Source organism: Rhincodon typus, chromosome 2 (assembly GCF_021869965.1).
Source record: "Rhincodon typus isolate 14 chromosome 2, sRhiTyp1.1, whole genome shotgun sequence".
Lineage (NCBI taxonomy): Eukaryota > Metazoa > Chordata > Chondrichthyes > Orectolobiformes > Rhincodontidae > Rhincodon > Rhincodon typus.
The window spans coordinates 81,359,531-81,376,331 of NC_063333.1; the positions used below are offsets into that span (position 1 = coordinate 81,359,531).

General features: G+C 39.3%; 1 protein-coding gene across 1 annotated transcript in view; it reads right to left on the bottom strand.

The window, feature by feature from the left end:
* Positions 1-16,801, bottom strand: part of LOC109914257 (ATP-dependent translocase ABCB1-like) — a 76,991-nt gene that overhangs the window by 25,172 nt on the left and 35,018 nt on the right. Inside the window, exons 16-20 of the mRNA XM_020513850.2 lie at positions 12,277-12,432; positions 11,075-11,221; positions 9,161-9,265; positions 3,839-3,916; positions 2,512-2,595 (exon numbers count right to left, since the gene is read on the bottom strand). Coding sequence (XP_020369439.2) covers positions 2,512-2,595; positions 3,839-3,916; positions 9,161-9,265; positions 11,075-11,221; positions 12,277-12,432 — 570 coding nt within the window. The remainder of the gene's footprint in view (positions 1-2,511; positions 2,596-3,838; positions 3,917-9,160; positions 9,266-11,074; positions 11,222-12,276; positions 12,433-16,801) is intronic.

The following is a 16,801-nucleotide window of genomic DNA, read 5'->3' on the forward strand; positions in this document are numbered from 1 at the left end:
AATTGATATGCATTTTATAAGAAGTTTATCTAATTGTTATCTCAGACATTAAGTGGACAGTGCAAAGAATTAATGTCTATCCTGTACACCACCTGCCTTTGTACTTCTGTTACTTTGTTATATCTTTCCATTCTTTCAAAATTTTCTTAAGTGTCTTTCAATTCAGCCATTCCCTTATGTTCTTATTTTAACCTTTTCTACCTGCTGCTTAGTGCCTGACCCTCCACTGTGCTTTGGCAACTCACACATCCATGGAACCTGTCTGCTTCTGATGCTACTCATTTCCATGAGATGAAACAGGCCATTTGACCCATCGAGGCCACACAGACCCTCCGAAGAGCATCCCACCCACATCCACTCCTGTACCCTATAACCCTGCATTACCCATGGCTAATTCTCTTAACTTACACATCCCTGGACACGATGGGCCATTCATCATGGCCAATCCATCTAACCCTGCACATCTTTGGACTGTGGGAGGAAACCAGAGCGATGAAGGAAACCCATACAGATACAGGGAGAATGTGCAAACTTCACACAGACAGTCGCCTGAGGATGGAATCAACCTGGGGCCACTGGTGTGAGGCAGCATTTCCTAACCACTGAGCCACCTTGCCGCACCTGATGGGATAGCAAGATTGAAAATTCTCCCCCAGTCCTTCTCTAAGGAAGGGTCACCAGACCCGAGATGTTAACTCTGATTTTTTTCTTCAAGGATCCTGTCAGATCTGCTGAGCTTTTCCAGCAACTTTTGATTTTGTTCCTGATTTATAGCATCTGCGGTTCTTTCGGTTTTAATAAAATTTGGAAGGCTGCTCTCTTGTCTCCAATAAATAGCACTGGTAAAGGACTGACAGCTCATTTCTTTATTTAAAACCAAGAAATGGGGCATAGTTTATGGAAATCTAAAGAAATAAACTAATTTGAGCAGATGATTGCCAGGAAAGGCTGTGGAGGCCAAGGCATTGAGAGTATTTAAGATAGATATAGATAGTTTCTTGATTATTTGGGGGAATTAAAGGTTATGGGGAGAATGAGGTTGAGAAATATATCAGCCATGATTGAATGGATGGGCCGAATGGTCAAATTCTGCTCCTATGTCTAATGGTCTTATGATCCATACTTTCAACGGCATTGGAAAGACAATGTAGAGCTAACCAAATAGGCACAGCTGGAATGCCTGCCAGGAACTGGAGAGACAAGTCAGTTTGGAGAACTGCTACAGTGCTTGTTGGCACACCCAACCCAAGACAAAGCCACTGGTAGTGTTGAGTTGGAGACTCTCTATAATGGGTTTTCTCATTATGCAGTGGGAGAGGGGAGTATTTCTTTTGGTTCTGCATTAGGTCTGTCACCAGCACAGAGTAATGTCTGTAATTTTACCTCAATTTTCATGGATCGTGGTAGTTAGACCTGGCATGACCTGCTGAATTGGAAGTCCTGCCCATGAAAACCTTTAAGTGGGAAGTAATCTAAAAATGGGTTCTGAAGATTTCAAGTGAGAAGACATCAGTTATTTCCTTCAGCAGCTTCTTTCATTGAGAGATTAAGGCATGAGACAGTTGGCAAGTGTAGTGGGGATTTAGTAAGATCCAGTTTAGTTGGATCCAAACAGCAGACTTATACCTGAGTACATGTTCACAAAATCTTATGGATTTACGTCGAGCGGAATTTCATTTTCTCTCACTGCACCACCCATAAATTAAGCAAAAGTCTCATTCGTACACTTTGATAGGGTGGCTCCCAAAGATCAGCGCAGTTTGTCTGGTCCTGAGGAAATCCTCAGTGATGGTTTTCCCCTACTTCCCAGGAAACTTCAACAGCTGCACTTACACTTACAGCCAGAAAGATTCACGGGCCCACTGTTTATGGAGAGGCAAAGCCAAGGACATGGAGATCTTGTTGAATTATCCCACTTGCTGCCATTCAGCTGAGATGTCAAATTGAGATACACTTTGGCATCTAGGTAGGAGGTTACTCTCACAAAACTTCAGGGATGGTCATGGAAATTGGGGGATGGTAGGGCTGTAGAAAATGGGAAGTGGTAGAGAGGTTTGATCAGACACTAGGGTTGGGTGAATGGGGTGACAGAAATCAGCGCGGGACTGGCATTGTTGAAGATTGGGATTTGGAGCGGCAGTAAAGGAGAAATTAGCTGCCATCATAGCATGGAGAGGAAATTGATGCTGAGGTGGATGGGACTGTGGGAGTAGAGTTCTGTGATCAAGGTATTGGGGAAGTAGAAAGATCATCATCAGCAGTAAGGAGGTCAAATGCTTCCTTGTGGAATTTTGCTCTGTTTTGCCCAAAGGACTAAAGCAATTTCTTGTAATGCAAACTCTTTATTGAAGTACATAATTATACTTGAAAACACAATTCTCATTCCAAGCAATCATACAACACATCCATGATCCTGCCAGATGACATTATTTTGAAATCAGTGATTTCAGAAGCTGATAATGTATGATAAATGCAGAACTTTGGAATGTGTACAGAAAGCAAGTTACGCACTGTTTGGACTTGCGATGCCTCTGTTGCCAGTCTTGTGATTAGGGCACCAGTGCTGTTTTTCTTATCATCAAACCAAGCAATCTCCTAGAGACAGAATGAAGCAGAGACTATGAATGGAATGGAGAAGCAAAATGAAATATTGCTAGCACTGACAATTCCTGATTTGTGAATTGCTGTACATTTTGACAATTTTGACTTTTGACAACACATGATGCATGAAAATACATTGATTGTGTGTGTGTCTCTGTGTGTGTGTGTGCGTGTCTGTGTGTATGAATTCAGTGAGTTTTAGTTTAGGCTATACTGATGTACATCTTATAGCTACGACACTAATTTAAATAGAGCATTTAATGTTTTAGAAGTTTCTCATGGTGTTCCTCAGGAAGATTGTCAATGTATAAAACCAATTTACACAAGGAGAATAAAAGGCAAAGTAACCAAAAACCTGACAGAAGAACGGCATCTTAAAAAAAAGAGAGAATGAAGATTGGCAAATACTTGTCTGATATTCTGATTTAGTACTTGGCAGAGACTTGGAACAGAATTCTTGATAAACACATTCATGAGCTGCATTATACTAGCAGAAATCCTCATTTCCTTTAGTGGACACATGAAACAAATTTTCAACACATGTAATCACTTCAAACCTGTTGATGTAAATGGATGTTTAGAGAGTGCCACAGAAGTTATAGTTTAAAAAGACACAGAAATAAAGGGAGAAAGCTAAGTTTAAAAATATTATCATTAATGATAGATAGTCACAGATATTCTTCTTTGGTTCTGTTCACCAACATAACAACTTATATTTGTACCGTGCCTTTAATGTTTTAAAATATATCATGGCATTTCGCAGGATGATACAAATAGGGTGAAATTAGGGCAAATGGCCAAAAGATTACAGTGGTGGAACAGGTTTGAGGGAGATCATCTAACATACAGGTGGAATGCCATAGTTTAGAGATCACCAAAAGCAGCAGAAAAACCAAGGCAGAGGCAGAATCAGGCCAGTTGCCAAAATAAATAGGCAATGTCAGCGATGGTGAGATACGTTGTCAGAAGCTCATATGGGGGTCAATATGACATCAGCCTTTCAAACAGATTGTTGTAGACTCAAACATTTGCTCAGGAGTGGCATGGAATTGATAGCCAGGGAACTGAATACTACTTTTTTGCAGGAACTCTCTCATCATGAGATGACACTAAGGAAATATTAGTTATTGTGAAAACATTTCTCGGCCTACTCCTTTTGAAACAATATAAATCAGTCAGGTTTTAGACCCAAGAAGTGTTCATGAACATCACATCATGTTGCATCCCAATTACTAACCTGACGTAACATTGACTTGAAGGCCATATATCTCAGTTTCTGAGTGAGGATTTCCCCAGCCTTTCCAAACATAAAACCCTGAAAACAACAAAGCAAGTTTCAAATGATATTTTTTAGATCATTATCCAATTACCAGAACATTTCAAAAAGCCAAGCATAAACTTTTAAAATCTTTAAATTGTTAACAGATTGTGGTGATCTGTGCTGTCATGTTCATTAACTTTTTCAAAAATAGCATTGAATTTTCATTTATCTGTTAGTGCCATTGTTCATTGACCATGTGAAACAAAATTGGGTGTTAGGCCCTGTGAGGGTCTGAGTTTCCAAATTGGAAACTGGCAAGTCTCTATAATTTCAGGACCATATAGCATCTCACACACTTACTATCTATATATCGGTAATATTGTACCATTACATTTCTACCACTATAGGTTGTCCTTTCTGTTAGACCTGTAGCCCCAAACAGTATTTATACATTGCATTTTTTATTGCTTTTTACCCATACATGGTCAATTCTCTGATGGTTAGTTTGTATCCAAATGAAAATAAACTATTTGTCTGGCAGTGTTCAAGGTACTGTCTCCAATTTCCACTCTTGATTTATCTTTCACATTCAAGTGACTATGAAACAGCAAGGGAAGAAAGCATTTTGTGAGTTTTTTTTTATAAGTCCCCTAAAAGTAGTTGTAGTGTAGAGCACAGTATAAATCAGGAAATTAGAGGTTCATGTAGTAAGGGTAATATGGTATTTATGTAAAGCATTAATATTTATACAGTCTGGGCAAAACAAATTTGTAATGGAAGAGGACATACAGAATGTGTCCAAGATTGTTTTCTGGATCAGTAGGTTGAAGAACCAGTTATGAATAGACTATTTGGCTCTAGTGTTGTACAATGGGAAAAGGTTGATTAATAACCTTGTAATACAGGGGTCTCTAGAAAAGGGTGGCCATTGTATGCTAGAACATTGTAATGAGTTTGGAAGTTATCTGATTAAGTCCAAAATGAGGGACTTATACCTAAACAAAGCAAAGTGATTCAACCATGAGGAAAGAGTTAACTAAAGTTGATTGGGAAACTACATTAAAAGATACATGAGATAACAAGGTGTAGAGCTGGATGAACACAGCAGGCCAAGCGGCATCAGAGGAGCAGGAAGGCTGACGTTTCGGGCCTAGACCCTTCTTCAGAAATGGAGGAGGGGAAGGGCATTCTGAAATAAATAGGGAGAGAGGGTGAGGCGGATAGAAGATGGATAAAGGAGAAGATAGGTGGAGAGGAGACAGACCGGTCAAAGAGGCGGGGTTGCAGCCAGTAAAGGTGACTGTAGGTGGGGAGTTAGGGAGGAGATAGGTCGGTCCAGGGAGGACTGACAGGTCAAGGGGGCAGGATGAGGTTAGTAGGTAGGAGATGGGGGTGGGGCTTGAAGTGGGAGGAGGGGATAGATGGGAGGAAGGACAGGTTAGGGAGGCGGGGACGAGCTGGGCTGGTTTTGGGATGCGGTAGTGGGAGGGGAGATTTTGAAGCTTGTGAAGTCCACATTGATACCATTGGGCTGCAGGGTTCCCAAGCGGAATATGAGTTGCTGTTCCTGCAACCTTCGGGTAGCATCATTGTGGCACTGCAGGAGGCCCAGGATGGACATGTCGTCTGCGGAATGGGAGGGGGAGTTGAAATGGTTCGTGATTGGGAGGTGCAGTTGTTTAGTGCGAACCAAGCATAGGTGTTCCGCAAAGCGGTCTCCAAGCCTCCGCTTGGTTTCCCCGATGTAGAGGAGGCCACAACGGGAACAGCGGATGCAGTATACCACATTAGCAGATGTGCAGGTGAACATCTGCTTGATGTGGAAAGTCTTCTTGGGGCCTGGGATGGGGGTGAGGGAGGAGGTGTAGGGGCAGGTGTAGCACTTCCTGCGGTTGCAGGGAAAAGTGCTGGGTGAGGTGGGGCTGGAGGAGAGTGTGGAGCGGACAAGGGAGTCACGGAGAGAGTGGTCCCTCCAGAAAGCAGATAAGGGTTGGGAGGGAAAATGTCTTTGGTGGTGGGGTCGGATTGCAGATGGCGGAAGTGTCGGAGGATGATGCGTTGGATCCGGAGGTTGGTGGGGTGGTATGTGAGGATGAGGGGGATTCTGTTTTGGTTGTTATTGTGGAGACGGGGTATGAGGGATGAGTTGCGGGAAATGCGGGAGACACGGTCGAGGGCGTTCTCGACCACTGAGGAGGGGAGGTTGCGGTCCTTGAAAAACGAGGACATCTGAGATGTACGGGAGTGGAATGCCTCATCCTGGGAGCAGGTGCGGCGGAGGCAAAGGAATTGGGAATAGGGGATGGCATTTTTGCAGGAAGGTGGGTGGGAGGAGGTGTATTCTAGGTAGCTGTGGGAGTCGGTGGGCTTGAAATGGATATCGGTTTCTAGGTGGTTGCCGGAGATGCAGACAGAGAGGTCCAGGAAGGAGAGAGAGGTATTAGAGATGGTCCAGGTGAACTTAAGGTTGGGGTGGAAGGTGTTGGTGAAGTGGATGAACTGTTCGAGCTCCTCGTGGGAGCACGAGGCGGCGCCGATACAGTCATCAATGTAACGGAGGAAGAGGTGGGGTTTAGGGCCAGTGTAGGTACAGAAGAGGGATTGTTCCACGTAACCTACAAAGAGGCAGGCATAGCTTGGGCCCATGCGGGTACCCATGGCCACCCCTTTTGTCTGTAGGAAGTGGGAGGAATTGAAAGAGAAGTTGTTGAGGGTGAGGACGAGTTCGGCTAAGCGGATGAGGGTGTCAGTGGAGGGGGACTGGTTGGGCCTGCGGGACAGGAAGAAGCAGAGGGCCTTTAGGCCATCTGTATGGGGAATGCAGGTATATAGGGACTGGACATCCATGGTAAAGATGAGGCGTTGGGGACCGGGGAATTGGAAGTTCTGGAGGAGATGGAGGGCATGGGTGGTGTCATGGACGTAGGTAGGGAGTTCCTGGACCAAGGGGGAGAAGATGGAGTCCAGATAGGTGGAGATAAGTTCGGTGGGGTAGGAGCAGGCGGAGACAATGGGTCGACCAGGGCAGTCAGGTTTGTGGATTTTGGGAAGGAGATAGAAGCGGGCGGTGCGGGGTTGGGGAATGATGAGGTTGGAGGCAGTGGGTGGGAAGTAACCTGACACTGGCCATTTAATTTATAGAATACAGCAAAGACTGCTGTGCAAAGGGGGCATGGCCTGCTTTTCTCCAACTATCCTGTACTACAACAGATCTGTCAGAATTACAGCATGTTTCACATTTCTGATGGAGCCCTATTGGAACGTCCTAAGAGGAATACAAAGGAGTGGAATGGCAACTGGAGTGTGACTGCCACTCCTTGGAAAACCTAGCCCATAATGACAATAAATGGCTTGCATTTAAAGGATTAGGACATAATTTACAACAAATGTATATTCCTTTAAGGCAGAAACACTACACATAACATGATTCAAATGTGACAAAACTGAGGAATTAATAACTTTAGAGCAAAGGAAAAGGCTTCAATGTTCATAAAAGATTTCTGAAGATTGGGAGGATTTTGGAATTCAGTAATGGTGATCCAAAAAATTGGCATGGCAAGAGAAAATAGGAAATGGAAATAGAGCAACAAAAGACTTGAGGTCAGAAAGTAAACTTTTCTATTGGATTATCAACAAAGAGATGCCTGTAAATAAACATAGGCCTATTTAGAAGTGGAAGGATGAAACTAAATGGGGAATAAGGAAATGGCAGAGACATTAAATTAGTACATTCTATCTGTCTCTACAATAGAAAACACAAAACTAATTCTGGGAAAAAGTGAGGAACCAAATGTTTCGCATAAAAAATGAACTTAAAGAAATGATACTGGATAAACCAAAGAATTAAATGGCAACAAACATTCTGAAACTGACAAGCATGTTTGTGCATACAACTCAAATGGGCTTATCAGAAGAATAATCATTTTTGATCAGACTACCATGGCTATGCCTGAGTAGCTTGACTTTGCACAATTAAAAATAATTTTAAAAGATAAAAGTATCGTTGACAATCTGAAAAAATAATGGCTAGCACTGTTGCTCCGAGATCTTCAGATCTTATCTGATACTAACCCATTTGAGAAAAATGGGTCATTGCCAGAATTAAAGTAACATTGATGGGCATATATGATTGTCATAGCCAAACATTGACTCTGGCAGTCCAGTAGAGCTTCCTGCAGACAAAATATACTTCTTTTTTGTGTATTTATTTTCTTCTGAGGCAGTACCTCATGATCAAGGAAGACTTTGCTCCATTCCAAGATAATTGGTAAGTCAAACGTGCAATTACCAGCCTCTGTCAGGGTAGGTGATACTTGAAGGGTAAAGTTGATGAGGTTTGAATGCTCTCCCAAAAACCCATTTTGCCTCCACACTTACCCAATAAAGACTCGCATTATGTTCAGTGTCTTTCAATTTCAGCCACTCCTGAGTTGGCAGCTATGTTCACTCATTCAGGGATACTTTGAGGTCTTCCCTAAGTAGTCTTTCTAGGTGTCTCCTGCCACAACCAAGCTCCAAATACAGCATTGGTGCCAGGCATATGCACAATATATACAACCCAGTTGAGCTGGTTTTGAGTGGTCAGCATCTTGATGCTTAATACTAAGCAAGTTGGCTTTAGGAAAAATACTGCTGTTGGACTGCCTTTTTTGTCACTTGACCAATGCTTTTTCTGCTGCTCGCTGTCCAAGACTCTGAAGTCCTACAGAAACATGGCAATCAGAATTGCCTGGTAAATTATGACCTTAGTCTTGAGTTTGAGATCCTGGTTCTCAAATAATCAGAATGCAGGACTAGAAGCCAGCTCCTCACACAAAAGTTATGTGTATTATAAACTGCTGACTTGAAGAGCATAAATGCAGATGCTTTTAAATATTTTCATAGACAACTAAATTGCATGTGGCTGTCTTTATGTCCAGAACATATTTCACATGCTGAATGTGAAAACTTTGAATGAATGTATTATTCCAATCCTTTTCACATTTTAATTTCCTAAATGTTTAAAATCCACAGGGGCATTTTTGTCTATCCATATTGCTGTTCTTATTTTATTTTAATTAATTTTTAACATTATTTCTCCTCTGTTTGATTTGATGACTTTATCCCTGGATATTATTGTTTGTTCAACATAATACTTAGAATATTGCATATGATAAAGCTTTTTCAATATTTTGCATGATAGTGAGCCATCTTAAATCTCCAGTTATATTTTGAGACATTTGTTGCAGTCACTTGGAAATAAAATGCAACTACCTTGATACATTATTAAATATATTATTCGCAACATAAGATACTTACTTGTAAGAAATATGTAACAAAGGAAATTATACCGATAACAAAGAATAAAATAGAATAAAGATCTGCTTGTTGCCTGATCACTGCTGTATCGGTTTCAGTAAAGATCTGGAGGAAGAAACAAAATGGATTAACTTTGAAAGATTAAACTGTACTTTAGTTAAGAGATAAATAACATTAGGAGAAAAAATCTTCAAGTGTTGTGGCTGTAATGTAAAAAATACAAATCACAATTGCTTCATTGTCCCATTGTCAGATATCTGCTGCTCATTGTCTTCATCTCAAGGGAATTATATCTTGCTGTGAAATTTTAATTTTGAATACTTTATGCCAATAGCTCTATATTAATGAAATGTGTTAACCCTTATTTAAATAAAATAAATGTCCCTTCCCACACTTATCCTAGGCTTCCCCATGTCCCCTTCCCAGCCCCAGCCCCAGCCTAAACTCTGTGAAATAGCTAAGAACTTGGTTACCAATGAGGTGATGCACAACAGCAGTGGAAAATAAGCTTCGCATGAGTCTGCAGGTGCTCTTTAATACCAAAACATTTGTTTATTACATCTATAAAGTTAGAAAGACCTTAACACAAACAGCAAAATAAAGTTTAACCTGTTTCCGTATATGATTTTACAAAATTTTACAGAAATTCAAGCCAAGAGCAATTTCACTCCTATCTCTACACTTTGTTTCGACATAACTGGCTCCTCTCAGTTTCTTTTCCTTGGATTGTGGAGCCAACTTTACAATTACTTTCTTAGTCTGCTAACACAAACCCTTCACAATTCTGAAGGCCTAAACTTTTTCAGTTCTGACAATTCGAAGATTTCTATATAAACTCTCCTGCCTTGCAATTTAAAACTCTTTGGAGAATGTGACTGGTTTCCCTGAACTAAAACTAAACTTGCTTCTGATCTCAACTCCTAGTTCTTTTTGCCTCGAATGTTCCAATTTACATTCTGAAGTCAAAATTAAACTTATTGCCTTGATGTGTTTTCACCGTCTGTCATAAACTCAACAACATTTATCCATCAGCACAACAAGGGTTCCTCTGAGGCACTTGATTGCATAGAGTCATAGAGCATGGAAACAGACCCTTCGGTCCAACCAGTCCGTGCTGACCATAATCCCAGATTAAGCCAGTCCCACCTGCCTGCACTTAGTCCATATCGCTCCAAATATTTCTTAGTCGAGTGCTTACCTAAATGTCTTTTAAACATTATAAGTGCACTCACATTCACAAATTCCTCTAGAAGTTCATTCCACACGTGAATCACTCACCGTGTTAAAAAAAAAATGCCCCTCGCGTCTTTTTTAAATGTCTCCCCTCACCTTAAAAATATACCCTCTAGTCCTGAAATCCCCCACCCAAGGGAAAAGACACCTGTTATTCACCTGATTTATACCCTTCATGATTTAATAAACCTCTATAAGGTCACCCCTCAACTTCCTATGCTCCAGTGTAAAATCCCATTTTATCTAGCCTCTCCTTAAGATTCAAACCCTCCATTCCCAGCAACATCCTGATAAGTCGCTTCTGAACTCTCTCAGCTTAATAATATCCTTCCTGTAATAGAGCGACCAGACTGGACACAGTGCTGCAAAAGAGGTCTCACCAATGTTCTGTACAACGTCAACATAACATCCTAACTCTGATATTCAAAGGTCTGAGTAATGAAGGTATGCGGGCTATACAGTCACATATTTTCTTGGAGTTGATGAACTTAAGTCATTTCTCCAAATTAAATTCTGCCTTGTTTTCTAAAAAACATAGTTCCGTTGAACTGACCTGTACTATCTGCCTCTATATTTAAATCCAAATCCCAAAATACAATATATAACGCAAACTAATGGCAGCAAACTATTATATGCACTGAATAATGAAAATAAATGTTTAAAAAAGTGTTGCATGCTTACACTAATAATTTTTGCAAATATAATGCAAAAGGCAGGATGAGTTGCTCCATTGATACTCGCACCTATGACTCCCAGAAATATGTAAGGCCACTCTGATTTGTTCAATTTGAAAAGTTTCAGAAATGAAACACTTTGGAGTTTTTCTTCCTATTATTGAAAAAGACAAGAATCAGACAAATTTAAGTTTTTTGGTACATGCATATCAATGGATATTTCAGCCAGATACACATGACACTGAGCTTTTTTGGTGAAGACAAGGTGGCCTAAAGAAAAAAAATGTCACTTCATGCTATCCTAAGGTGGAATATAAAATTCCAATCATCAGGAGATCAGATCTTCAGGCAAACTAGGGCAGTTTAATCCAGCCAGATGACATTTTTGGAGGAGAATTGTGTGGTTAAAAATATCAATTATACACACCAATCACATGTAAGGGTACCAGCCAAGCCAGTTACTTCATTCACCCATAAAACATATTGGAAAATGTGCGGGTGTTTCTGAACATCTGCTTTTACAGATTTTTAATGCTTTGAATAGTGATTTATTTTTGCACATCAGAACTCTCAACTAACCAGCGATGATCCTCCTTGAGGTGAAGAGGCATTGATTTAGTCGAAGTTTGGAATTGAGGTGGTGGCATAGCAACACAAAGATCGCACTCCCAAATATCAAAAACAATCAAAGGAGATTTGGCAATTTGATATATGAGCCAGGCAGACTGGAATTAATTCAGGAAACTACATTATCAATAAGCTGAACAAAAAAAACGAAAGAACTACGGATGTTGGATATTTGGTTTGGCCCACTCAGATAACCTAGAATGAATAAAATTGCCAGAAGACACTCTGGCCCTAGAAAACTATGCTGGATGATCAATAGGATGCCTTGCTCTGATGAGCTACATGGTATTTTCTGGTTAAACACCTGTAAGCTTGTTGTTCTCTGCCAATCTGTGTTGAAGCTCTAAAATCTTAAGTGACTGGATCCATGGACAGACAGAAACCCATAGTGCAGGTTTTGTCATAGTTTACTCTCTTAAGTTGAAAGATTTCTGCAAATATCAGACACATGGCTATCAAAAACTCCTTCTTATGTGAAGTGGATAATTAGTTAATTAATAGTAATCTGTGAGGCCCAATAAAAGAATTGCACTTGCTTTACTTGTAAGTCTAGGAGTAAGTTTGAGATCAAGATTACATTACCTTTGCCTCATTTTTTTCCACTTCAGTTTCAATCTCATTACCACTTCTCGTACTTGATTTATTAGACAGTGTGCGCTTGTGGAGAAGATTTTCAGATTCATCCTGCTCTTCGCCATTTTCTGTTTTCCTGTTTTCTTCCTCTGTGCTTTTAAAAGACTTTAGATATAGCAAACAATAAATAGTTTATTGCAATTAATTGCAAAATAACCTTACCATCTGACAGATTAAATTGAGTGTCTTTTCTGCATGGAGATCATTCAAATGGTAACTTCTAAACAATTTCATTTCCACATGAAAATGATCCAAGTATGAATCAATTACTGGACTGTTTTGATATTGTAATGTTTAGAAATACTAATTCCATCTTTTCACTTAATAGAAGGTGGAATTGATTTTGATTTTGAATGTCAGAAATCTAGAGTTTGCCAGTCTGTCATCCAAGTCATTTAGTCCTTCGGTCCACTAGTCTGATTACTCACCGTAAATGTATGCTCTCTATAAAACCTTCCAGTCAGTTACATAAATATCAATCTTTAACTTGTAATTTCCTGCACAGTAATTAAAAAGTATTGATTCTCAGTTAACAATACAAGGCTATTTCAGTAATACACTCACATACAAACATATCAATTAGGACCAGGGGTCCTTCGGCCATTTTGGTCAATTTGATTGTAACTTTATTTCCACCTACCCCTGATAATCTTACACTCCCTTGCTTACCAAGATTCTATCTATCTGTGGCTTAAAACCATTCAAAAATTTTGCTTCCACCACCCCTTGAGAAAGAAAGTTCCAAACATTCATGACACTCTGACAGGAAAAAAAAAGTTCTCCTTATCTCTGTCTTAAATTAAACTCCTTGTGTTTTAATGATAACCTCTAGTTCTAGATTCTCCCACAAGATGAAACATCTTTCCCACATCCGCCCTGTCAAGACCTCCGAGGATTTCATATGTTCCAATCAAGCTGACTTTCACTCTTCTAAACTGCAGCAGATTCAAGCCAAGCCTGTCAACTCATTCTTCATAAGACAACTCATCTATTCCAGTTATTAGTCTAGTAAACCTTCTCTGAACTGTTTCCAATGTATTTACACCTGTCCTTAAATAAGGAGGCCAATACCGACACAGAACCAGGTGTATGGTATATCAGTTCTGCAAACTCTCACCAATTAAATACAATGAATCAATTTTATCTTTGCTGCCAAAATTGATAATTTTACATTTTCTCACATTTTACTTCATTTGCCATATTCTTGCCCATTCACTTAACCTTCCTATATCCATTTGTAGCATCCTCCTGTCCTTTTCACAACTCATTAAATCTTACCAATAATCTGTGTCCTGTTAGCTAACCATCTGTGATCCATGCCAATATAACACCCACTACACCATAAGCCTTTATTCTCTTCAGTAACCTTTGATGTGGCACCTTATCAAATGCCTTATGGAATTCTAAATACATTATATCCACTTGTTCTCCTTTATCCAGTACATGTGTTACTTCTCCAAAGAACTCTTTTAAATTGGTTAAATACGATTTCCCTTTCACAAAACGTTGTTGACTCTACCTGGTTACCTAAAAAGTTTCTATTTGCCCTGCCATAACATCTTTAGTAATGGGTTCTAACATTTTCCCTAAGATAATTGTTAAGCTAAATGGCCTGTTTAGTGTTTTACATATTTATGCTTTTTTGATTAAAAGAGTTGCATTTGCTATCATCCAATTGGAGGGAATTTTGGAAAATTAGAACCAATATATCACCTTACTCACTAGCCACAATTTCTTTTTAAGAACCCAGGATGAAGTCCATCAGGACCTAGGGAGTTGTCAAAACACAGCTCCAACAGTTTGCTCAGTTCCAGTTGCCTGGCGATTATAATCTTCTTTTGTTCCTCCCCCCTCCCATTTCCTGAATTGTGAATATTTTTGGGATGTTACTTGCATCCTTTACAGTTAAGACAATGCAAAATATCTATTTTATTTATCTGCCATTTCCTTACTTTCTATTATTAATTCCTCAGACTCACTTTCAACAGGGCCAATGTTCATTTTGTTAACTTCTCTCCTTTTTAACAATTTATAGAAACTCTTGTACTTTAATTTTTCACTTCTTATTAATTTTTTAGTACTTCTTTGTTTTATTTATTCTATGCAATCTTTTGAGCTGTCACACATCTTTTCAAAATTGTATGCTTTTTCTTTAAGTTTCATTTTGTCTTTAACTTATTTAGTTAACAATGGATGGTGGGTTCACCCCTTAGGTTTTTTTTCTTCCTTTTTGGAATGCATCTATCCTGAATATCCTGAAAAATGCCTTTAAATTTCTGACATTAAATTTCTTCTCTATTGACTTATCCCATAATCTAATTTGTCAGTTCAATTTAGCCAGGTCTGCTTTCGTGGCCTTAAGTTTTGAATCCTAGTCTTGGACATTATTCTTTTCCTCAAATTGAATGTAAAATTCAATCATATTATTATCGCTGCAATTTCAAGGAGCCCTCGTTATTTAGTTATTAGTTAATTTTGATTTTTCTGAATCAGGCTGCCAAATTGCCAACTTTTGGATGAACTATGACTGCATCCATTAGCACCTGAGATAATTCTACTGAAACATAATTTATTTAACTTGGTCTTAATTTGAATTCAAGTAAAATAGTAAAGGACTGGAACCCATAAACCCACGGTCTATAAACCCAATAATTATTTTTCTGCATCCTATTCCAGTATATGCATGTTCTAATTTTCACCATCACCAGGAAAATTTGATGCCAGATAATTATTTAATATGTGTTACACTTTGATTTTTCACAATCAGATTCATTTTATCAAAGTTCTTATTTCTTTTTAAATATACTTTTTATAAATCTTGATTATTTTATTGGATAGTATATTTAAATGTTGACTCTAATCTCCTAATTTCTAATCTCCCATTTTATTGCCATTCAGATTTTCTATTCTGCTAATTTTGTGTTGTTACCTCTAATATTAACTTAAAAAAGGAGCAATAGTAGACCATCCAGCATCTTCACCATCCTTTGCCATTCAATACAACTGTGTCAGATCTTCAGCCTCCATTCTGTTTTATTTCGTGCTCCCCATTTTCTTTGCTTTCCTGGGAGACTATTGAAATTATCTTAATTAATTAATCTCAGCCTCAAATATACCCAAAAGTGGAGCATCAACAACTTCATTGAGTAGAGAATTTCAAAGACCTTTTCAGTGAGGAATTTTCTCCTCATCTAAGTCCTAAATGTTTGGCCCTTTTCCAAAGACTGTCCTCCCAGGATCTAGATCGTTTTGTCTGGCTGATCAATCTCTCAGGGATAATCTTATGTTTTTTTTTAAGCTACGTGTGTGTCACCTCTAGTTTGGTGGCGTGAGTCTCTCCACCAGGCCTATTGAGTTTTCTCACCGAATTTTACTAACTCACTGCATTAATTGGTGGTTCAGCCCTCATAGCATGTATTACCTGTGATTTCCATCCTATCAGAAAATGCATCATTCTTGGAGAAATTTGGCACGTCACTTGGGAAAAGCTAGCAAGATGAAGCAAGATGGTCTTGACATTAAGATGAGCCTTGCTGAACATCTCACCTAATTCTACTACTCATCTGCCCATAGCACATGTCATTCAGACCCTGACAAGATTCCACGCTCAGTGTCTTCTGTGTAAAGCCCCTTCAAAATCTTGCATATTTTACCGCAATGATGCCTCAGTCTTTAAACCAGAGAACTTCACTCAGCCTGTCATCATTGGACAACCCTTTCATTCCAACAATCAACCTAGTGAATTTTTGTTGTATGGCCTCCAAGCTAAGTACAATCTTCCTTCATTATGGTGGCCAAAACTGTGCACGATATTCCAGGTGTGATCTCAGCAAAGTTCCAGACAATTGTACCAAGACTTTTTCATGCTTACCATTTAGAAGCCTTTTAAATATAGTCAATATGCCATTTGCCTCCTAATTGCTTGTTACACCTGCATGCTAAATTTCTGTGTTCCTTGTGTGAGGATACTCAGGTAACTCTGAATATCAATATTTTCAAGTTTGACGCCTTGTAAAAACTATTCTATTTTTCTACTCCTATTACCGAAATGAATAGTCTTACACTATGCCTCTTTATGCTCAATATGTCACCTTTTTTCTCCTCAGTTAATCTGCCTATTTTCCTGTGCAGCCCCTCACAGCTTATATTATCAGTGAAATAGGAATGAGAGGGAGTTAATATTAATGGGGTTAAAATTAAGGTTAATGCATGTCTCGAAGTAAGTGCTGGGGTTGTGCTTGATTTCTTCCTGGCATGATGGGATAGTGTGGTTTTGGGCATGTTCGCTTAGCAATTGAAACAATAACAGCCTGTGCAAGCTTTGTATTCATTACTACATAGAGAAAGGAGCAAAGGGAATCTGAAGCCCATTAAAGATGATTGAATCACAATGGAAATCAATAGGCTCAAGACTGAACATTGAGATAACATCAGCCTATATGATGTCGAAAACTGTAAATATATGCTGTAAACC